Source organism: Pseudoliparis swirei, chromosome 7 (genome assembly GCF_029220125.1).
Source record: "Pseudoliparis swirei isolate HS2019 ecotype Mariana Trench chromosome 7, NWPU_hadal_v1, whole genome shotgun sequence".
Lineage (NCBI taxonomy): Eukaryota > Metazoa > Chordata > Actinopteri > Perciformes > Liparidae > Pseudoliparis > Pseudoliparis swirei.
Window position 1 is genome coordinate 12,502,753 of NC_079394.1, and position 23,480 is coordinate 12,526,232.

Sequence of the window (23,480 nt, forward strand, 5' to 3'; positions counted from 1 at the left end):
CCTTTTGTTCCCCTCCCCGCAGACCCTTGCAGCAACGGGGGCTTCTGCAAGGACGAGGTGGACGGCTTCCTGTGCACCTGCCTCGCCGGCTTTCGGGGCACCAAGTGCGAGGAGGACATCAACGAGTGCGAGAGCAACCCGTGCAAAAACGGAGCCAACTGCACCGACTGCGTCAACAGCTACACCTGCACCTGCCCGCCCGGGTTCAGCGGAATCCACTGTGAAAACAACACCCCCGACTGCACCGAGAGGTACGCGGCTCACAGAGTGTCCCATAGAGGTGTCGTAGTTCAAACCCCAGACTGGGTACATCGTGTGTGCTCTGCACAGACTGGTGAGTAAAGGGCAACAGGTTCACTTCCATCCACTTGTTAGTGCAGACACTCATTCTCCTGTCCACCACTGCCCCCTCTGGTGGAAGTGTTGAAGCACACCCGCTGGCTTTCAACTCTCTTATGTTACCATAAGGTTCAGCAGACTGCACTCTAAATGAGGACAGGGGAGGACATTTACATATTTTTTGGGAGACCATTTTTGAAACATGTAAAATATCATTTAGCCTTTGTTAAAAAATAATGAATAAACTTATGTAAGCTTGCAGTTTATGAGCAATTGGCATAGAAATGACAATAATAAAACTATTAGGCAGTAGTCTACAGATTCAAAGTGTTTTCTTAGATTTTTTTAAATAAAAAACAAACATAAATCAGACAATCATATTACATTTTATTCTTATTTCTTTGTGATTATTTGTCGTTCTGACATTTTTTTAAACGACTATTAATTATGGTAACTTACTTTTAAATAATATATATTTTTTGTGTTTACCTACTTTGTACAGGCAGATAGGACACACAAAACAAAACGCTATTAAATTATCATAATTATTAGAGGAAATTCTGGAGGCATTTTTTTGCCCCTCCTTGTAATATCAGGGGCAAAATTATATTTGTTAGGGGCAGTTTTGCCCTTTGTCCTTGTGTATTTCCGACGCTGCCTGAGGATGTAGCGCCGTTTGTTTGCAATCCTGGTTTCCCTCAGCAATATTTGTAGTTCCTGTCGACAAATCCAATGTGAATCAGCCCACAGTGTCGGGTAATGAGAGCCGTATGGATTCACTCCCTCCCTCCTACAAAGCTGCAGAATACTTTTCAACTAATTTACAACATTTCCTCTTCTTCTTCCTGCAGCTCCTGCTTCAATGGCGGCTCCTGTATGGACGGCATCAACACCTTCACGTGTCTGTGCCCGCCGGGCTTCACGGGTAGCTACTGCCAGCACGACATCAACGAGTGTGACTCCAAGCCCTGCCTGAACGGTGGCACGTGCCACGACAGCTACGGCACCTACAAGTGCACCTGCCCGCACGGATACACCGGCCTCAACTGTCAGGTAGGAGGAAGCCTAAAATACCCCCCCCCCCAAAAAACCTTTACCTGTAGTGCTATTGATCAATTTAGCTTGTTCTGGTGGAGTCTGGTATGAGAGCCTTTTTATATATATATATATATATACATATATATAAATATTGGAACAAGACAAATACATTTTAATTATTGTTATAATGTTCCTGCTTGAAGCTGCTGACAATAATGTGTGTAGAATATCTTAAGCAACCAGGTCATGATTACTGGAAATGGTATTTTGTAAGTAAAAGTGTATTACTGATGTCGGCGGGTGAACTGTCCCTTTAAGTAAACTAGTATTCCAGTAAACTTTAATTAATTAATGGCAGATTTACAGGTTTAAAAGATGTGCAGGAAAAATACTGGGATGAATTCGGTTTACATGTATTTTAGATGCTTTGGATACTTAATACACAGCTTTTGTTTTTTCCATCCTTTCATTCCAAAACTCCATTGTTGAGCTTATCACTGAAATTCCGGAAAACCCTTTTTCAAAATAGACGTTTGCACTTTTTTTTCAACCTGCATATTCCCAAATGAAAGTGTTATGGGATATTAAATGTGTGGTGGCACCTTTTCAGAACCTGGTCCGCTGGTGCGACTCGTCGCCCTGTAAGAACCGGGGCACTTGCTGGCAGAGGGGAACCACCTACAGCTGCGAGTGCGAGATCGGCTGGACGGGACTCTACTGCGACGTCCCGAGCGTCTCCTGCGAGGTGGCAGCCAAGCAGAGAGGTAAGAGGAGAGCCAGCGGGTTCTGCTTTGTGCCTGTTATTAAAAAACAATATCATAAATGGGAGTGGGTAATTGGCTTGAGGGTGAAAATGAAAAGCCTGGCATTTCGTCCTCTCTGCGTAGGTGTCGACGTCGCCCACCTGTGTCGTAACTCGGGTCAGTGTCTGGATGCGGGGAACGTCCACTACTGCCACTGCCAGGTGGGATACACTGGGAGTTACTGTGAGGAGCAGGTGGACGAATGCACCCCCAACCCCTGCCAGAACGGAGCCACCTGTACCGACTTCTTAGGCGGATACACCTGCAAGGTAACAGCACGACAGGAAACGTTTTACTTTCCAAAATGCATCAGGTCTAAATAATATTTTACCTTTTTTATAGTAACTTGCAGATTGTAAATTAATCTGAATTTTGTGTTGTGACATTTTTCCGGTGAAATCGTCATTTAATCATGATTTTAACTTTAAACTCAATTCAGTTCAGTTTATTTTGTATCGCCCAAAATCACAAATTACAAATTTGCCTCAGAGGGGTTTACCATCTGTACACATACAACATCCCTGACCTTTGACCTCACATTGGATCAGATAGGAAGAATAGATGATATCATGTGACCAGATGAACAATAGATGTCATGCGACCAGATGAACAATAGATGTCATGTGACCAGATGAACAATAGATGTCATCTGACCAGATGAACAATAGATGTCATCTGACCAGATGAACAATAGATGTCATGTGACCAGATGAACAATATATGTCATGTGACCAGATGAAAGGCGAAACTGAGTTTTGATGTCACTCGACTCGGCATTTCAAACGTCTCTTTAACTTATTTAACTTTATTCAATTTGCACCTTTCTTTCAAACTTAAAAAAAAAAATCTCTATATTTCTATCATGAATTTGTTAAAATGCCCGGATGCACAGCAGGCATCCTCTCGGCTGAAGCAACACTCGACCGTCCTAATGAAGAGCTATAAATAGAAGACTCTGTTATGTTAATCTCCTCTGGAATAAAGGATCTGCGGCCTTGGCAGCATAGAGGCCAGAAAACAGCCAGGTAAACAAAAAACCTCCATTTCATGTCGGACATTGATTAAACTATCCCCTCTCTTCTCCCTCTGCCTTCCCCTCTTCCTCCTCCTCCTCCTCGGCTTCTTCTTTTTCTTCTTCTTCTTTTTCTCCGCCTCTCTCAGTGCATGCCAGGATACGTGGGGACCAACTGCTCCGACGAGATCAATGAGTGTTTCTCCCAACCGTGCCAGAACGGGGGCACCTGCATTGACCTGATCAATACCTACAAATGCTCCTGTCCCCGGGGAAGCCAAGGTCAGCGGACCCCACGCACACTCCTCCACTCCGCCTCTCCGGCCTCTCCTCCTTGTCTCCACACTTCATTAATTAGGGCTTAACAGCAGCCGGGGCATGTCTGCAGAAGAACTCCTCCTCCTCCTCCTCCTCCTCCTCCCTGTCTTGCCTCCACCCTTCCCTCTACTTGTCGAATAGGACATTGATTTTTATTTCCCTCTCATACATGAAGGGAGTGCATGTGTTGTCGGTCGGCCCAAAGTGCCGGCGAAGTTAGGTGTGTCCCCCAAAAAATGGAGGCAGAAGAAGGAACACAAAAAAATGTCAAACCTTTTGACAAAGTTAAGAGAAAACTCAACTTAAATGAGATATTTTTTCAGATTTCTGATTTTTAAGATGTACATTTGTAAAAAAAAAAATCAGTTTCAGAATCTATCTCTCTCTTTTTCTATTCATATTTAAAATAAATAATACTAATAATTTCAGGTTTGTTGAATGTAAAATGAGCATCAAGGAGTACAACTTCCCTTTTTACCAAACTACTGAAAGCTGACATTACATATCCCCCCCCCCCCTCCAGGTGTGCACTGCGAGATCAACATCGACGACTGCAACCCGTTCGCCGACCCGGTCACCAAGGAGCCCAAGTGCTTCAACAAAGGGAAGTGCGTGGACCGCGTGGGCGGCTACCACTGCATCTGCTCGGCGGGCTACGTGGGCGAGCGCTGCGAGGGCGACATCAACGAGTGTCTGTCCAACCCGTGTGACCCGCGGGGCACGCACAGCTGCATCCAGCTCACCAACAACTACCGCTGCGACTGTCGCACCGGATACACGGGTAAACAGCCGGTCAGAGGGGGAGGGGAGAGGAGGCGGGACTTTACAGACATTCGACGAAGGAAACAGTCAGTAGATTCATTGATGATAAGGAATGTCGGGATAATAACATTTCTTTTCACAATCAACACTTGACGATGACACAGTAGTAGGACATGTAAACCATACTTCGGGGTTTCATTGTTTACATCTTTACGTAATGACAAGAATAAATATGAAAGAAATTTAAATCATAACCTCTAAAATAAAAAGGCAATCTGGTGTGAATTGCCGCCACTATCACTCAGCTTGTTTACAAGATATTTAGCCACGGCCGGTCCACAGAGGGAACATCAGGTGCATCTCTGGATGGATGGGAAGAATCAAATAATTCATAAACAGTTACTGGTTTGTTTGGGACACACTCAACCAAATCTAAACCAATAACTCAACTGAAAACAAACAATAATACAATATAGATAATTTTTTGTTTTTAAATGACCGTTGTCTGCGGCTCCTCTGCAGGTCAGCGCTGTGACACGGTGTTTGATGGATGCAAGGGGAAACCGTGTCGCAATGGAGGGTCCTGCGCTGTGGCCAGTAACACGCCACATGGCTTCATCTGCAAATGTCCCCCTGTGAGTACCTGCACACACACACACACACACACTCACTGCCACAAGAACATTGTGTTAAAATCATGTCCCCTGATCAATATAAATACACACACACATACTTGACCCACGCCCATGAATTGATGTTCTCAACAGTCAGAACGAGCACGGATACATTCCAGGAGCTCCATCGGGGTGAAAATAAAATAAAATGGTTAATAAATTGTCCGAATTGGGATGTTTTTTCTTTTCCTGTCCAGGGCTTCACCGGCTCCACGTGTGAATATGACGCCCAGGCCTGCGGCAGCCTCAACTGCCGCAACGGGGGCACCTGCATCTCTGGCCACAAGAGTCCCAAGTGTCTGTGCACCCCGTCGTTCACCGGGCCCGAGTGCCAGTATCCCACCGACAGCCCCTGTAATTCAAACCCCTGCTACAACGGCGGCATGTGCGAATACACGTCAGAGGCGCCGTTCTACCACTGCGTCTGCCCCACCAACTTCAACGGCCTCCGCTGCCACATCCTGGACTACAGCTTCCAGGGCGGCTTCGGCCACGACATCGCGCCGCCGCCCGAGGTGGAGGCGCCCTGCGACATCCCGCTGTGCGAGGAGGCGAAGCACAACAAGTACTGCGACGTGCTCTGCAACAACCACGCGTGCGGCTGGGACAACGGCGACTGCTCGCTCAACTTCGACGGCCCGTGGAAGAACTGCTCGGCCGCACTGCAGTGCTGGCGCTACTTCAACGACGGCAAGTGCGACTCGCAGTGCGACAACGCCGGATGCCTTTACGACGGCTTCGACTGCCAGAATCTGGAGGGGCAGTGCAAGTGAGTGTTTGCGTCTCCGAGTTTGAATTCCATTAAGTTCAAATTTGGTTTCTAATGGATTTAAGTCACATGACCACACCTCAAATGTCTCCTCGCTGTCCCCCTCAGCCCTCTGTATGACCAATACTGCAAGGACCACTACGCCGACCGCCACTGCGACCAGGGCTGCAACAACGCAGAGTGCCGGTGGGACGGCCTGGACTGCGCCAACAACATGCCCGAGAAGCTCGCCGTGGGCCAGCTGGTGCTGGTGGTCCACATCCCCCCGCAGCAGCTCCTCAACAACTCCTTCGGCTTCCTGCGCGAGCTGAGCCGCGTCCTGCGCACCAACGTGGTGTTCACGGTGGACGCCAACGGCGAGACGATGGTGTACCCGTACTACGGCAACGAGCACGAGCTGAAGAAGTACAACGTGAAGCGCTCGCTGGACTCGTGGGCCGAGGTCCCCGGCAAGGTTCTGAGCGTAGTGAAGAGGAGCGTGCGCGGCGTGGCAGGCGGCGGCGGGAGAGCGAAGAGGGAACTGGATCACCTGCAGATCAAAGGGTGAGCAATAATATTCAATTACGTTTTTTATTCTCTGACTTTAGCGCAGTGGGTTCTATCGGTGACGTGTGTGTGTGCCGTCTCTTCTCGCTACAGCTCGGTCGTCCACTTGGAGGTGGACAACCGCCAGTGCTTCCAGCAGTCCACCGAGTGTTTCCAGAGCACCGACGACGCCGCAGCTTTCCTCGGGGCGTTGGCCTCCAGTGGCAAACTGGATGTTCCCTACACCATTGAAGCCGTTTTTAGTGAGTATATCCCTATACAAACCCGCGTGAATCAAAGAAAGCGTTTAAAAGGGGGCCGTGCCGGAGCCATGCTCCATACGTAGGGGTCCTTTTCATTTCTGTGCCTGATTTAAAAATCCATTCTCAGCTTTGTGAAAGTGGAAATCTTTGTGGTTAACACTGTTGTGAGCTCATGAATGCTCAATGTTGCACTGGGTGACATGTTCCTCCATCACGATGAGCCCGGGAACCGTTCATTAACCCGCCCCCGGAGCCCCAGGCTAATTTTTTTTCTTCTGTGTTTTAAGAGTTTACTATCAAGCCGCCTCATTCTTTAAACTGCATTAACACACAACAATAATCTAAGTTTGATGCAGATTAGATTTTTCTCTCTGAGTTCCAGGAGTCTGCTAATTGATTTCACATCAGTGGAAAACTAAAGCTGCTTAAAAAAAACCAGCCAAACATGTCAAACACAACTGAAAGGTTTGCGTAACGATGAGTTGATGAACGGGATCCACTGGCAAGGCCTTCCTCCAATGTCCACACACACACACACACACACACACTCGTTTACAAGTGGATGAGACACGCGCTCCTCCACGCACACTCAAGCTGAGAGTATCCGCCGTGCCCTCTGGGCGGGTCCTCACCTTACCGCTCTTTGATTGTGTATTTGTTATGCAGCGGTGAACAAATGCAATTGTGAATCTCATGGCCTAAACAATCAATCCTTCCCTCTGAGTGTAAATCCACCGGCTTCAGGCTCCAAAATGGTTAATTGCTGCAAATCAACTCATGCCACCCCCTACTCACACAATATAACACTCTTGGTCCGTCTCTCCTCCCTTCACAGACATGTGCACATATACGTCTCACACACACACGCGGAGACACACACACACACTTCATCCCGCAGTGTGAGGGGCTGCTGCAACCTTCACCTCGCTGAATGTAATACCAGGACTTAATGCATCTCTAAGGGTTTGGGTTGGGGGAGTTTATCATTTCAAAATCGTTAGTGGAAGAAGAAAAAAAAGAGAAGGGGAAAAATTGATCGGGAGTGTGCTAGAAGTTGGGAGTCTTTGTTATCTCGAAAATCCTAATAAATCCTTCGTCTTTACAGCTTAAAGCGCGTGCAGTAATTTGAAGTTCATTAATCCCCCCCTCCTTTTTTTTCTTCTCTTAAAGAAGAAATGGTAAAGTTGTCTCTTGGTACCCCGGGTTGAAAAGGGAGAGAGGAGGTGGTGGTGTTCCTTTTTTTTCTTCATCTTCTCCCCCCCCTTTTCTTCTTTTATCACGCCCCATCCCGTTTTTTTCTCTTTTTCTTTTTTGATGAAAAGTGTTTAGCGGTTCTGATTATGAGCGAATAGATAGTAGAAGCTAGCTTCCCAACCGGTGAGGATCGTCTGTGTTCTGGGAACCGCGGGGCGAAGAAGAGCCGGACTAGCTCTGCAGGCGGACCCTGGGCGTGTCCGCGGTCCGTCCTCCGTCGGCCCGTCGGCGTCCGTCCCTCCGTGCCCCGCCTTGACCATGCTGCTCTCTTTCCCGCCAGGCGGAGTGGACCCCAAGCCTTCACAGGACCTCTACCCCATCTACTTGGTCCTGGGCGGCATCGGGATGCTGGCCTTCATCGCCGTGGGAATGGTGGCGGCCCGAAAGCGACACAACGAACACGGGCGCCTGTGGCTCCCCGAGGGCTTCAAGACCACGGAGACCAGCAAGAAGAAGAGACGCGAGCCCGTCGGGGAGGATTCGGTGGGATTAAAGTAAGTTTCCGTTTATTCGCCCAATGGCGCTCTCTCTCCGCCGCCGGGTACCTGAGTCTTTGCGGGTTAGGTGAAGGGCTATGTAACTGGTGATCGGACACATTTGGGGAGAGGGGGATTTTGCTGGGATCATTAATGATAATGATGTCGCTGGTTTTAGGTGTGGGTTAATTGACTCGTAAGGGCAGAGGGGTGGGGTATGGATTTAATCAATGCTTTGGTTTTTCGGCTTCGCCTCACCATTAACGGCGAGCGGCTCGGAGGAGATGGAAGCAGTCGAGTACGTGGATTTTTACTGGGTTTTCTGCTTCATCACAGGCCACTGAAAAACACCTCGGACATTTCACTCATGGATGACAACCAGAATGAGTGGGGCGAAGACGAGCCCTCGGACGCTAAACGCTCCAGGGTAAGGAAACGCAAATATTTCACTCAAGGATTTCTTTAATTTTAAATTTTTTTAACTTAAGTATAAATTTTGTACAAATACTAATTCAAGAATTTGACAATTTCCCATATGAGATTCGAACTTGACTTAATTGTGAATTTTATCATGTTTTTATAATTGTATTATCTGCGTTAAACTTTTTTTCGCACTTTGTGATTTGGTCATAATTTAATCATTTAACCCTCGTGCTCAATTTTTTTAATTGCCCGACCGCTTGCCGTCCCTTTTTCTATCAGTTTGACGAACAGGCGATCCTGGAGGTGGACGACCAGACGGACCACCGCCAGTGGACGCAGCAGCACCTGGACGCCGCCGACCTGCGCATCCCCTCCATCGCTCCCACGCCGCCTCAGGGCGAGATTGAGAACGACTGCATGGACGTCAACGTCCGGGGACCAGGTGGGTGACTGAGGACTCGCAGTGTTTGGGAACATCCAGGAGTTCTGTGCTCTCATGCATGTGGACAGAATCAGAGGAAGTGGACCTGATTTTGGTTTATTTCCTTTTTTTGAATGACTCGGTTCATAAATCTGAATTTATTATCGTTTTATACATCAGTATAGCTTTAACGACGAGGGAAAATATGGATGGAATCAGTCCATGGAGTTAAAAGAAGAACAAATTTAATTATTTCAATGTCACAAAATTAGCTCTTACTTCTGATTTAACTGTAATTGTTGCATTTTGTTGGCTTTTCTCTCGTGGTCTTCAAAATATTTCAAACAATTTTGGAAAAGAAAAACTGTGTCGGTGGAACAGCTCTCAACTTATGTGTGAGGTCATAACTTGTGAGAATGTTTAGTTTGCTTTGTTTTATGGGGTCAAAAGCTTAAAAAGGATTTAGCCAAATGACTCATAACTTTTTCGAATTAACATCTCAAGGTGTGTGTATGTGTGTGTGTGTGTGTGTGTGCGAGCGTGTGTGTGGATTGATTCATGCTTTTTTCTAAGCAAGTGTTCCACATTTCTAGTGTGTGTGTTTTTTGTGTGTGTGTGTAATCGTGCGTGTAGGAGTAGCTAAAGCCCCATGTCCTCAGGGTAAAGGATCTTCTTCAAAGCAGCCGGCTGGAAGCCAGGAGCCTGGGGGGAAAACACTGATTCCTGATCAGATTAATCATTCGACCAGTTATGGGCCTCTGTCTTCTTCTCTTCTTCTTTCTATTCCACATTACAAAAAACAACGAGGCCATCAAATGCAAAAAATCCAATTTTGTAGTAAGTGCAAAATTCCCTGTAGAAAAGCCGTGAGAAATCAAAGTACCGGGGTTAACAACCCCCCCCCCCCCCCGTTGTGGTTCGATGATCTTGAATCGACCAAATCTGCGAGATCTGGGGCTTGCTATTCTTTTGAAGAGGAGAAAACCCCATTCAAGTCGACTGCCTGAGCCGCCGCTCACAGTTAGATATTAATGCTTTGTTTTTTCTCCTTCTTTTTAGCAGCAGCCTAGCTTTAGCAAGCCCCCCGGCCTCTATCCCCCAGCTTGGCTTTTTTTTCTCCCCTTCTGAAGCCTCTCCTGCGCCCGGGGCCTTGATCAGAATCCGTTATCGAAGGGAGAGAGAGCCGCGCTGTCTCAACTCTGGCAAAAGTGTCAAATCCACATTCGATTTGTTTGTTTTTTTGATCTGCCTGCTGCTTTGAAGTACCGCTGCAGTGCTGACCGTGCAGTCTGTTGCCTTCTTTCACAACACCCTCTCTCTCTCTCTCTCTCCGTCCAGACGGATTCACGCCGCTGATGATCGCGTCCTGCAGCGGGGGCGGTTTAGAGACGGGCAACAGCGAGGAAGAGGAGGACGCCTCCGCCAATGTGATCAACGACTTCATCTACCAGGGCGCCGACCTCCACAACCAGACGGACCGCACGGGCGAAACGGCCCTCCACCTGGCCGCCCGCTACGCCCGATCGGACGCCGCCAAGCGCCTGCTGGAGGCCAGCGCCGACGCCAACGTGCAAGACAACATGGGCAGGACGCCGCTGCACGCCGCGGTGGCTGCTGACGCCCAGGGGGTGTTCCAGGTGAGACACTCTTTTTCTTCTGTGGTTTAAGTGCTCAAATAAAAAAATAATGAATTGATTTGTCAGTCAAACCTACATTTTTTAAATTCATTTAACTAGAAAATATGTAAATAAAGGTGTGAAAAGATTAGCTGTTTTTTTTATTTTTTGGATTTTATTTGTTTTATATTTCTTTTAATTGAATATAGTTGTTTGTCAGATGTCGCCTTGACCTCTGGGAAATTGTGATTTTTACTATTTTCTGACTTTTTCTGGACTCGACTAAAGTTTAGAGTCAATTGTTAGTTGCAACCTCGAAAAGTAATCCTGTCAAATAATCTGTATCCTATTGTAGAGCAGAGTTACCAGAAGTTTTAGTTACTTAACTTACAGGTACATTACTCTGCAGGCTAAACTATACATGTATTAGACTATTTGAGTCAACCTTTGAAGTATCATTTTGATTAATGATCCATATTCCTGATCAAAAGTTTGAACACGTGTCTTGTTGTCGCTGTAGATTCTGATAAGGAACCGCGCCACAGATCTGGACGCCCGCATGCATGACGGCACCACCCCCCTGATCCTGGCTGCCAGGCTGGCGGTGGAGGGCATGGTGGAGGAGCTCATCAACTGCCACGCCGACGTCAACGCAATCGACGATTTCGGTAAGGCGTCTCTGTTTTACGCCACATGTACGAGCCCAAAAATCAATGCAGAAGGCAAAATGAAGATCTAATAACCCTGTGTTTGTGTCTGAAGGTAAATCAGCTCTGCACTGGGCCGCGGCTGTGAATAACGTGGAGGCTGTGAATGTGCTTCTCAAGAACAGTGCCAACAAGGACATGCAGAACAACAAGGTAACCACAGAAAGAAAGAAGCAAGCAGTCCCTTCCTGCTCTTAACTCTGTAGAACAATAGTGGATCATCTATCCGGAAACATGTATAAATACAAAGAAACATTCGTCTGTGATTCTCTTAACGTGATGTCTCCTTTCTGCCTCAGGAGGAAACTCCTCTGTTCTTGGCTGCCAGGGAAGGAAGCTACGAGACCGCCAAGGTCTTACTGGACCACTTTGCCAACAGGGAAATAACCGACCACATGGACCGGCTCCCCAGAGACATTGCACAGGAGCGGATGCACCACGACATCGTGCGGCTGATGGACGACTACAACCTGGTGCGGAGTCCCCACATGCACGGCGGCTCGCTCGGCACCACCTTGTCGCCGCCGCTGTGCTCGCCCAACGGCTACCTGGGCGGCATGAAGCAGCCCATGCCTCACGGCCACGGCAAGAAGGCGCGCAAGCCCAGCGCCAAGGAGGGCAAAGACATGAAGGTGAAGAAGAAGAACCTGCAGGACGGGAAGCCCGGCAGCCTCCTGGACGGCTCCGGCGTGCTGTCGCCGGTCGACTCGTTGGAGTCTCCGCACGGCTACGTCTCCGACGTGGCCTCGCCGCCCATGATGACCTCGCCGTTCCAGCAGTCGCCGTCCGTCTCCCTGAACCACCTGCAGGGCATGTCCGATGCGCACCTGTCCGTCAACCACCTGGTGATGCCGAACAAGCAGGAGCTGGCTCGGATGCAGTTTGACCCGCTGCCGCCGCGTCTCTCCCACCAGGGCGCCATCAACGGCCAGTGCGATTGGCTGTCCAGGATGCACGGCGGCATGAGCCAGCCGGGCCAGTTCAACCCCATGCGGGGAGCTCCCGGCGGCCAGGGAGGCCTGCACCCGGGGGGGCAGCACGGGATGATGGCGTCCCTCCACAACGGCCACCCCGCCGGCCTCTCGCAGATGATGACCTACCAGGGGATCCAGAGCGGCAGGCTGGGTCCGCAGCCGCACATCATGCAGCAGCAGATGCAGCAGCTGCAGAAACTGCAGCAGCTGCAGCAGCAGCAGCAGAGCATCCAGCTGCAGCACCAGAACTCCAACACCACCAACAGCCAGAGCTTCATCAGCGGGGAGCTCAGTTCCCCGGAGCTCCAGCAGGGCACCGGCAACTCCAGCATGCCCATCCACACCATCCTGCCGCAGGAGACACAGATTATGCCTTCCTCCATCAACCAGTCGATGCCCAGCACCCAGTTCCTCACCCCGCCCTCCCAGCACAGCTATTCAGGCCCCATGGACAACACCCCGAACCACCAGGTGCAGGTGCCCGACCACCCCTTTCTGACCCCGTCCCCCGGCTCTCCCGACCAGTGGTCGAGTTCCTCGCCTCATTCCAACATGTCCGACTGGTCCGAGGGCATTTCAAGTCCCCCGACGAGCATGCAGGCTCAGATCGCACATCTACCTGAACAGTTCAAATAAAAAAATTGATGTTGACGTCCAGACGAGCTGCTGTATATTTTTTTATAAAAAAAGGCACTCTTTGTGGAGAAGGAACAAAAAAAAGGAAACGGGCTACGCGATTTAATAGGACATTTTGATATGCTTTTATACTAACAGCGACACCTGCGTTTCATCCGTTCTTTTTTTATTTATTAATGCCTTATTTATATGCATTGCCTGCTTACAGAAATTTCTGGGATCCTTGGTGCTGGGTCAAACGGGGGACAGACAAGAGACTCTTTTTTTTCTTTTAGCATTTATTTTTCTGCAGTGAAGCCGCAGCATACACACTGGGTATTTATTGCGTTTTTTTTCTCATTCATATAATTTCTCAATCTCTTGTTTATATTTTTTGTTATTTCTTTCTGCTTATAATCTTGTTTATAAATACTCTTGTGATCATGGGGGCATTTTATACAGCGCATTATTAATTTTAAGTGTTATATTCAATGTGCGTGGGAGATATTCTAGTCCAGTGGTCCCCAAACTACGGCCCGCGGGCCGAATCCGGCCCGCCTCCCCATTTGGACCGGCCCCCTGAACAATACCAGAGACGCGTTCCGATTTATTATTTTTTTCACCTGGCCCGCTGCCGTTGAGATTGCAGTGAGAGGCGGAGAAAATGTGGAGTGGTGCTCTTCGCAATAGAACATCTTTGATGGGACGTGTCGCGTCTCGGCCAATCAGCGTTCAGATGTCCACAGCGTTTGGGAAGTTAGGTTAGCTTGAATGTTAGTCCGCTACATCTGCTGCTGTCACGCTGCACGGTGTAGCGATACAACAAAGTACCCGTACGTTAAACACGATGTGATTTAGCATAATTTTAGTATCGATACTTCATTAAAAGAGCGATCAGAGCGCACGCGCTGCTTCGCTCCGTTAAATGCTGTCTGCACGCGCAGCATCACAGCGAGTGGCGCGCGCACACAGGTGAGCACATTCTCACTAGCAACCCCCCCCCCCCCCGGCCCTCCAGCAGACAAGGCAAACGTTATGTGGCCCTCTTAGGAAAAAGTTTGGGGACCCCTGGTCTAGTCGGTTGATGATAAACAAATTGTGAATCATAACAGAACACATGTCCTGCATTTTCACACACACACACACACACACACACACTTTTTTATGTTTTCACACGTTCCCCTTTCTTTTCTTTTTTTATATATATATCATGTGATTCTTAGTTACACTCTACAGTTGTGTACATTTCTTGGATCTACGGAGCGACGTTATGTCGCGCCTCTAGATTTGACTGCATTCGTACGTAGAGGTGTGGTGGAGATGTGATATGTTGTACAGTATGCAGCCATCTTGGAGATTGGCGGTTAAAGACAGGCGTGAGGATCTGTTGGTGTCTGAGAACTGGCCCGTCGGCCACAGCGTATGTTGTTGTCTCGAGGGAAAAGGAAAACGTAACTTCCCCTCTCCCTCTTATTAGTTTGAGCCTATGGCTATGTTCTTCTGTTTTTGTAAATATATTATGCATTTCACTCGTAAGCAGGATTTTGTTTAAGAAATCTGATGTCTTAAGCATGCAATTTTTTGATAGTCAACCGCCTCTAAAATGTCAAACAGAACAGAATATATATTTTATATTTTACTGTCCCTCATGCGTAAATAAATTTGAACTATATACAAATAAATACGATATATTATTAAGAGACATTTTTCTCATAAAAACTTTTAAAAACATAAATATTGAGGTTTTATAAATTCATATTTATTCACTGTTCGGTAACACGTGGAAATGAACTGAGGCCGTCGTTTGTGCGTATTATAAAATGTTTTCGTTACACTTTTTGGTTAAATGGAAGAAAAAAAACTGTTGGCTAAGTTCTCAGTTGTGTCCGCAATAATACTTTGTGAGACACTTCCTGTAGTTTGCAAAATGTTATGATTTAAGAAAAACATTAGGTTGTAGTCAATTGTAATATCTGCAATATGTTTCCTTTCTCTTTAAACGGCTATAATTTGCAAGAAATGTATTTCCCGTTTTCATTTTTTTCTCTCCTGTAAATATGTTTCTTGGTATAATAAATGGCACTTGTGTGTCTTGAACTTAAGATAACTGTCTTTTCTTTCTTTAAATGACTTGACGAGATCTCTAAAGATCAATACATCGGTGTATAATTATAGATCTAGTACAACTACAGTATAAACATGTGCCTCTGATAGTCCCGGGCATGAATTGAAATCTTCATGAAGAAGAACAAATAGTGACAGTTCTCTTCATATACTTAACACTTTATTTTATTTAATTAATGCTGAAGATGCCAAATATTACACTTGGCGTGTCTCCCTCTAGTGGTGGTTATAGGCAAGTTCCCTGTGAGCTGTTTCTGCAGCTTGTGTTTAACATGGAAACAGACAAAAAACAATCTTCACATGACTCATTGTGATAGTTGGGCTAATAAACTAGTGGGACCCAGAGAGAGAGAAAGATCCCCAGTTCCTAATTGTTTCTGTGCTTTGTATTCTTCTCAGATAGAATACTGTCTGACCCCATTTGCTGCTTGGCGATTAAACATATAAGCTCAAAAATAACCCAAATGAAGGTGTGTGAAGTATATTTGGACAAACATATGGTCTCAACATCTGGGAAGAAATAAGTACAAAACAAAGTCTTTATTTTGTTCTTGCAGAGGAGACAAGTGTCTGGTTCCATTGTCCCAAGTTGCTCTGACCAAACAAAACATTTGAAGAGGTCATTTGTGGCATTTAGGGAAATTGTGACCATTAATTAATTAATTGATTAATGGGAATATGTACTCGTCATATTAATTGTGGTGGTCTTTATTCTGGCATTTGCTATTGTTCTTATATTGCCAAATTACACACAGTGAGCCTGGCACTTGTGGGGCCCCTGGAGGTCCGGGCCTCCTGAAGGTCTCTGTTGGCCGTGGCAGTCGCAGGCTTTTCCCGCATGGTAATCCATCCCTCGCTCGTCACAGTCTACGGGTACACCGCAGGTACGCTATGTCATTGCACCCGTCTGTCGTTCGCCTTTTATCGTCATCGGATTCGTACGGCCGCTCTGATTTCAAAGAACTCCGACTCCCACGATGCACCGCTCACAAGCCGCCTTCGAAGTTCAAAGTTCAAACATTACAGTAAAAATAGGGTACTCGCTGGCCCGGCAGCTCGTGTGTGTTCGCTGGGGGAATATCAAACAACACGGTGGGGGTCACCGAACGCTTTCGTCGGTTGCCACCGCAGCGAGACCCCGGCAGAGGAATACCGAAGATGGCTCTCCGCTAACCCGAGCCTCGTGTTGCCGTGTTTTAGTCGCTGGATTTAGCTCCACAACGACGGCTCGCTGGGCGCTAACGTTAGCAACCGCGGCTAGCTAACGTCACTGGACTGGTAGTCTCTCTTCTCTCTCTTCTCTCTCTCTCGCGCGCGCGCTGCTCTCTTTGCTGCGGCTATGTTCGTCCAGGAGGAGAAGATATTCGCCGGGAAAGTGTTGAAGATACACATCTGCACCATGGACGGTGCGGAGTGGCTGGAGGAGGTCACGGAAGACACCACTGTGGAGAAACTGAAGGAGAAGTGCTTAAAACATGTAGGTTTTGTTTTAATTTTGTGTGTGTGTGTGTGTGGGGGGGGGGGGGGGGGGATTTTTGTGTCTGTCCTTTTTTTTGTCCTGTCACTCCTCTGCCCGAGGGGGTGGAGGGAGGGGGGGCAGTCTGTGTAAACAGTGTCGGTGTCACCGGCTTTGTGTTTATAGTAGCTGGGTAGACCTGGCTATTTAGAATTTAGCAGGTTGGCTTCAAGCTAGCCAGCTAGCTCTCCGTCCACGGTGCCCCTTGTTCCCATCTCGCTTTACCGGCTGTCTATGACGCGTCCTCGCCCCGCTTCTCCGGCCCCGAGCATCACCTCGAGGGTGTGTTTCTCTTGACAACGCGGGGGACACGGCCATTGATTCTGACGACACCAACATATGGGCTCGGACGTCTCGATGACAGTTTAACTTTATTATGGGATTACTTTTGTGAACTAGTCTTCGCAACTATTACTGTTACACTTTTTTCTTTTCTTTTGGTTATTCATTATTTCATCTACCCTTTTTTTATAGGTTTTTATTTTAAATTGATTTAACCAGGAAATGCCTCCATTGAGATTAAAAATCTCCTTTACAAGAGTGTCCTGGCCAAGACAACAGCAGTAGCACATAACACAAAGTTTCAGACATAAAACGGTGACAGACAATATGAAAAGAAAGATAATTTTAAGGTTCAGTTCTGAACGATTAATTGCCTTTTTTTAAATGAATAGTTTAGTCTGTAAAAATGATAAACAATGATATAACTGGAGAAATGTAGCAAACGCTCACAGGAGAATCGTTTTTGCTTTATGTTTTGATTTAAGTGATAATCAAAATACACAGTGTGTTAACTGATTTGCCAACTTGTTGTTGTTTCAGCTCTAGTTGATTGACATGAAATCAATTAACAATTAAGTCATTTAAACTAATTGTTAAGCAACTTCCAGACCATAACATATTTCCAAGTTTTTCATGGTTGGTCTACTCTAAGATGAAGATCTCACTGTTTTCTAAAATTTTCGAGATGTTATTAATATTAGGACCAAATATATATAACTCAGATTATGCAATAATGAAAAGATTCATTAGTTGAATCTCTTCTGTTTTATTTCTGAGACGTGTTCTGTTTGGTTTACAGTATGTACACGGAAGTCTAGAAGACCCCAAAACACTTACCCACCATAAACTCATACACGCTGCTACAGAACGAGTCCTCACAGACAACAAAACTGTCGCTGAAGAAAATCTCAAAGATAAAGGTATGTTACTGGCTATTTGCCAAGATGTGGGACGCCGACAACCCCTCACCGCCTCGATCTGACCGTGTTTTTTTATATATCTCGTAGAAGTTTTGCTGCTCATAAAGAAAAGACCGCCACCGACCCCTCCAAAGATGGCAGACGTTAGTTCAGATGAAAAGGTAATATTAACCAGTCTTCGACTTCATCTTAGCGCAGCTAAAAAACTCCTTCATCAATATTTTTATAATTTATTTGGTCTACTTTCAATGATTTCCCTTTTGTTGTTTCTTCCCGTTTGTCAAAGAAGAAACAAGATAACAAAGCTCCGGACGAAGATGCAATTCTAAACGCCACCGGCAACCTGTCCACGCGCCACACCGACCGCACTGTGACCCAGCACAACATCAGAGATGTGAGGTTCTCGGCGAAATGGATTTAGCTTAATTGCAAATTTGATGGCTTTGCAAGGATGTTATTGATCTTTTTTGTGTTTGTGTTGTTCCAGTTTCAGACGGAGCTCAGAAAAATCCTTGTTTCTCTCATTGAAGTTGCCCAAAAGCTTCTAGCCTTGAACCCTGATGCTGTTGAACTTTTCAAAAAAGCCAATGGTAAAAGTTACATTCCCTCAACACTGTTTACAAGTCAGGAAAATTAGGATGGGGAAAGGACACTTTTCTACTCGGCGTAGACGACCTCAGCACACATTGGGGAAGAGGTGTGGTCATGTCCTGGAGTTACCGAGAGTGTTTTACAATACATATTATATTGTCTTTCAAAGCTCTGACAAATAGAGGTATGACATGTTTTATGTTCTCTCTTCATGTGCTGTTTTTGTGTTCAAGCTCAATATAGTGACCCCACTACAGGTATTCATTTCCATATCAGCCATAAGTTGCTATGTTGATATGTTTTGTTTCTGGAACTCTTGATGCTTATTGTTGGAGACACTTCACATATATTCCTCAACCTGCAGTTACAGTTCTCTGCTCTCTTTGTGTTTCTCTGTCTTGCAGCGATGTTAGATGAAGATGAAGAGGACCGGGTGGATGAAACGGCCCTTCAGCAGCTCACTGAAATGGGTTTCCCTGAGAGCAGAGCCATCAAAGCTCTTAGATTGAACCAGTAAGTCTGGATTAAATAACAAGTCTGAGAATGGGCTAAATTATTTGCAATATGTCTCCAGTGTTTAACCAGAAAAGAAACCAGTTTTTTCCTGATCTTATCCTCTTTCTGCAGCATGTCAGTCACTCAGGCGATGGAGTGGCTAATCGAGCATGTAGATGACCCCACTGTAGACGCACCAATACCAGGAGGCCAGGACTCGTCTGGGGCGGCAGGAGCCACGGCTGCCACCCCACCAGGCCCCTCAGTGCCAGCCCCCGGTCCCAACCTCCTCCACAGCCAGTCCAGCCAGTCGAGCACAGAGGAGAGCATCAGGCAGGACGAGCTCACAGAGATCTTCAAGAGGATCCGCAGGAAACGGGAGTTCAGACCAGACTCGAGAGTGAGTGGCTTTATCCCGTCTGAGCTTTCATTCAGGACTGACTGTTACCTACTTTTAGATAGCGCACCTGAGCTTTCCATTACTCTGTATGTTGTAGGCAGATGCTACTTATCTTTCTTAACCCCACAGACAGGGCAGATGCAAGACTAACTTTTCAGCTCCAACATCTTGAATTTACTCAGAGATGCAAATGTGAAAACTAAACTATTTTTATTTTAAATGTTTTGCTGCTGCTCAGTCTGTGAACTAACATACAGTACAACTAGTAGGATATATAGACGTACAGTAGCAGGACTGGAATTGATTAATGAAGACAGCCGGAGATTATTGAAATGTGCACTCATGGATAGACGGTGTTAGTGGCTTTTAGTTCTAGGGGTCGTAGATCACCTTAATTTTGTTCAGTGTTCTCATTCCCCCAAATTTAGAGCTTAATGTACCTCTGTTTTCCCAAGGAGCAGTGCTCCTCAGCATCTCCAAAAATAGCAAAGCGATTTTAAAGTACCATCTTGCAACAAGACACTTCCACAAATTACCATTTGAGTGGTTGCTATACCCAGCCATGTCTCCCCCACTGACCACACATTGGGGTTTTCCCCAAGAGAAGACTCTGTGGACTTTAGGAGACTGAAAATGTGTTTTAAACTCGACGCTCAAATCTTTTTCCTTGTTTTCCGCAGGCCGTCATTGCATTGATGGAGATGGGGTTTGATGAGAAGGAGGTGGTTGATGCTCTGAGGGTGAATAACAATCAACAGGATGCTGCGGTAGGTTCACACATCCTCAACCGTGTCTGCATGCAGATTTGAGAAATGGCTTCTTCTTTTTGTTGCCAGCTGACCTTTTTATTTTTCTGATTGCAAGCTAGACTGATTGCAGCCATTTACGCCATGTGGCCGGCCCGTGACTCTAAAACAAATTGGTTTTCAAGGAATATTATATATATATATTAGGGCTGTGAAACGATTAAAAATTTTAATCGGGTTAATCACAGGTTTTTGTGGATTAATCATGATTAATCACATATTACCGATATTCTCGGTATATTTTGTGAGAACATAGAGATTTATGACAAAAGACGGATATATACATTTATACATTCTTCTATACAATGGTGCTGCAACTCAGCAGTTATTTAGCAGTTTTCTTCCATATGGAACATTAATACATCTTCATCCTAAACAGAATGTTTAACCCTCCTGTTACCTTTCGGGTCAATTTGACCCCATTCAATGTTTAATGTCGGTGTTCTTTGGGGTCAATTTGACCCCAGGCTGTTTTTCACTGTGTCAAACATATAAGAAATATCAACTTTTTTATTTATTTAAAGTGCTATTTAGGTAGTCAACAAACAAACATAAAGTACCTCACACTTAAACTTGAGAAGCAATATTAATTCTAATAATTTTCTGGAGGTTTTAATTGCTGGGGTCAAATTGACCCCGAGGGTAAAATATGTTAGTAAATGTAAAGGTAACAGGAGGGTCAAACAGAACATTTTTCTCTTGTTTGTCAACCATTAACTCCATCATGATACAATCTAAAGGCCTCTAGTCTTCCTCTAGCAGCTGCTGAGGCAAACTGACTGTGTGGGTTTTCTTCATGAACTGGGCCGTGATGAAAGGGACGGCGGGGACACCGCTGCAAAGCTGAAACCTCACCGGCCCGGACAGGTGGACAGATTGACAAGTGACTTCTTTTTGCTCGGTCGATGCGCGCGCACGGAGCTCTGTGGCGCGAGGCGGAGATCGATAAGTGTTAACGCAACGCGAAGAGACAGAAATGACATGCTGCTGTGGAGATACGATCAACAACAGACGTTTAGTTTAATAAAAGAACAAAGACGTGCTATAGAGAACATGTCAGCGGGCCAATCTTTTTAATGTCATGCGATCTACCAACACTACGCCGCGATCGACTGGCAGGTCGCGATCGACGTGTTGAGACCCTGATCTACAGGAAGTAAAAGTCGTCACAAGGTTTCCGGAGGTGAACCTGCGGAAGGATCATTACCGATGAACAGACCGTCTGCATGAGAGCGGACAGAGTTCAGATTGAAGTGGTGTATTGGAAGCTCATTTTGCAAGTGACTTTTTTTTCGTCCCCACGACCAACAACAGACGGATTGGAAGCTCATTCTGCGCATGCGTTAAATGCGTTTAAAAAAAATAACTAGTTAAACCTGTAATTGAATTAACTGAGTTAACGCGTTATTTTTCACAGCACTAATATATATATATATAGTTTAGGAATAATAATCTATGATATGAACATGGTTGTGTTGCTTATCCCAGACTCAGAGCTATATAAAGATAATTATGTTTTTTTTAAACGGACCGTGAACCTTTTTTCCTTATTTTTATTCTTTATTCTGCAGTGTGAGTGGCTCCTGGGAGACAGGAAACCTTCCCCGGAAGATCTGGACAAAGGCATCGACACCAACAGCCCGCTGTTCCAAGCCATTCTGGAGAATCCAGTGGTCCAGTTGGGTCTCACCAATCCTAAGACCCTGCTAGGTAGAGTCCACTCTAACTTAGTGAACAAGCCATGATGGTAGATGTTTTTGGAAATGCAATTAATAGGAAAATGATATCAAAAATATCTACAACACTGTTGCCCATTTTGTTGCGTGATAACGGTTAAAAAAAACTACGAGCTCGTTCTGTAAAAAGTAAAAAGTCCCCAGCTGCAGCCGAGTAGGCCAATCGGAGAAAGTAATTTAGTCGATGCAATATGAGTTTTACACTTGAGGTGTTTTTTTTAAACTGCAGTACAGTTTATTTTGTCTGGACCAAGAAAAAGAAAACAACATTTTAGTTCTGCTCTGGTTCTTGTTCACATTGTCTATTTAAAGTAACCGATCATAAGCGTTATTAGTCAATACTTATAATTGACATTAACATTTATAATAATTTTATAAATGGTAACAAGTGGATAGACACGGGACCAACGAAGAACACTCTGACTTTCAGCCGTGAAGGTCGTGTTAACACTTTATTATCACTAAAAAGAAATGGCGGTTGGTCGACTTTGCTCTCGCACCACAAAAATACTTTTGAATAGCTGCCGGTTTTTGCCCCGTCTGTTTTCTGACCGGCGTGTGTTGTGTGTGTGTGTGTGTGTGTGTGTGTACGCAGCGTTTGAAGACATGCTGGAGAACCCTCTGAACAGCACCCAGTGGATGAACGACCCCGAGACCGGCCCTGTCATGCTCCAAATATCCAGAATCTTCCAGACCCTCAATCGCACATAGAGCTTCCTGGTGACCCCCCCGACCCCCCGTGTGACAGGCAGCTTGTGTGTGTGGGTGTGTTTTTGACCATATTGGTGTGGATGTGTGTGTATCCGAGTGGCAGAGACACGAGTATTGTTTTTGCCTTGTAAAGACAACGCTGGAGGAGTCTGAGTATGAATTAAGATGTTCCACATATAACTATTTATAACAGTACAGTAAAAACACTTATACAAAACAAATGTTAACGTAAACATTATTACAGTAATAATAATTGAAAAAGAGAGAGATTTAGTATGTTGTTTTTACATTTTAAAATGAGAAACGGTTTATAGTCATGACAGACATGATTTATTTTATATGATTTCTCCATGTGCAGAAATGACATCAGACATCAATTTAATGTTTACACTTCAAAGAGAACTGTTTTTGTAAGTTTTTCAATATTTAAATATCAATTACAGTTTTGTCTGTCTTTAAATTGTTACATTTCATCTGTGGTGAACGTGTGAAAAGAAGAAAAAAAACCTTGTCAGCTTCGTGTTTAGATTTTCTCTTTTTCATTTGATCTTATTTTTCTAAAGTAACTGCTCGTGATTGAGAGGCTGGCGGTCGGCGCGCGTTGAAAACGGGCTTTTTGGACACGTTTCCTCTCCGACCGGCCGCCTCTCAGTTCAGAGCGGAGAACGTTTGTCCTCGAGCTTCTTCAAGAATATTTATTTGACTTTTTTTTATTTTCGAAGAGACGAAAGCTGTACACGAAACTGTTTGTGTCTTAATCATGTGTTTACAAGGAAACGATATACTAGGCCTGTGTGTTTATTGTCAACGTGCTCTTGAATGTCATATTTTAAATGTCGCGCTCATTTAAGCACTTGTTCACCTCCTTTACGAATATCACTCACTGCAGCACTTACGAAGTTTAAGAGAA

The 23,480-nt window shown here is 45.6% G+C and overlaps 2 protein-coding genes across 3 annotated transcripts in view; both read left to right on the forward strand.

Annotated features, from left to right (window-relative positions):
• Positions 1-13,031, forward strand: part of LOC130196466 (neurogenic locus notch homolog protein 1-like) — a 41,137-nt gene extending 28,106 nt beyond the window's left edge. The window contains exons 18-34 of the mRNA XM_056418642.1: positions 23-251; positions 1,191-1,392; positions 1,988-2,141; positions 2,265-2,449; positions 3,342-3,474; positions 4,034-4,291; positions 4,795-4,907; positions 5,144-5,715; positions 5,824-6,258; positions 6,355-6,503; positions 8,038-8,251; positions 8,570-8,660; positions 8,936-9,098; positions 10,416-10,714; positions 11,214-11,361; positions 11,456-11,553; positions 11,700-13,031. Of these exons, the coding sequence (XP_056274617.1) occupies positions 23-251; positions 1,191-1,392; positions 1,988-2,141; positions 2,265-2,449; positions 3,342-3,474; positions 4,034-4,291; positions 4,795-4,907; positions 5,144-5,715; positions 5,824-6,258; positions 6,355-6,503; positions 8,038-8,251; positions 8,570-8,660; positions 8,936-9,098; positions 10,416-10,714; positions 11,214-11,361; positions 11,456-11,553; positions 11,700-13,010 (4,754 nt within the window). The 3' untranslated portion in view covers positions 13,011-13,031. The remainder of the gene's footprint in view (positions 1-22; positions 252-1,190; positions 1,393-1,987; positions 2,142-2,264; positions 2,450-3,341; positions 3,475-4,033; positions 4,292-4,794; positions 4,908-5,143; positions 5,716-5,823; positions 6,259-6,354; positions 6,504-8,037; positions 8,252-8,569; positions 8,661-8,935; positions 9,099-10,415; positions 10,715-11,213; positions 11,362-11,455; positions 11,554-11,699) is intronic.
• Positions 13,032-16,153: 3,122 nt separating this feature from the next.
• Positions 16,154-23,080, forward strand: ubac1 (UBA domain containing 1). 2 transcript variants are annotated; one of them, XM_056419675.1, is made up of 10 exons: positions 16,154-16,590; positions 17,711-17,831; positions 17,919-17,992; positions 18,118-18,225; positions 18,319-18,421; positions 18,827-18,935; positions 19,050-19,317; positions 19,998-20,084; positions 21,695-21,833; positions 22,455-23,080. In XM_056419675.1, the coding sequence occupies exons 1-10, from the start codon at positions 16,453-16,455 to the stop codon at positions 22,568-22,570; spliced, it is 1,263 nt and encodes a 420-aa protein (XP_056275650.1). In that variant the 5' UTR covers positions 16,154-16,452; the 3' UTR covers positions 22,571-23,080. The 2 variants fall into 2 exon arrangements, with proteins under 2 accessions (XP_056275650.1, XP_056275651.1); XM_056419676.1 differs by having other exon boundaries at positions 18,121-18,225.
• Positions 23,081-23,480: the final 400 nt, after the last annotated feature.

Coding starts and splice junctions, on each gene's coding strand:
- ubac1 (XM_056419675.1), top strand. CDS start 16,453: ATGTTCGTCCAGGAGGAGAAGATATTCGCCGGGAAAGTGTTGAAGATA. Junction 17,993..18,117: donor ACGTTAGTTCAGATGAAAAG/GTAATATTAACC, acceptor CGTTTGTCAAAG/AAGAAACAAGATAACAAAGC. Junction 20,085..21,694: donor ACAATCAACAGGATGCTGCG/GTAGGTTCACAC, acceptor TTTATTCTGCAG/TGTGAGTGGCTCCTGGGAGA.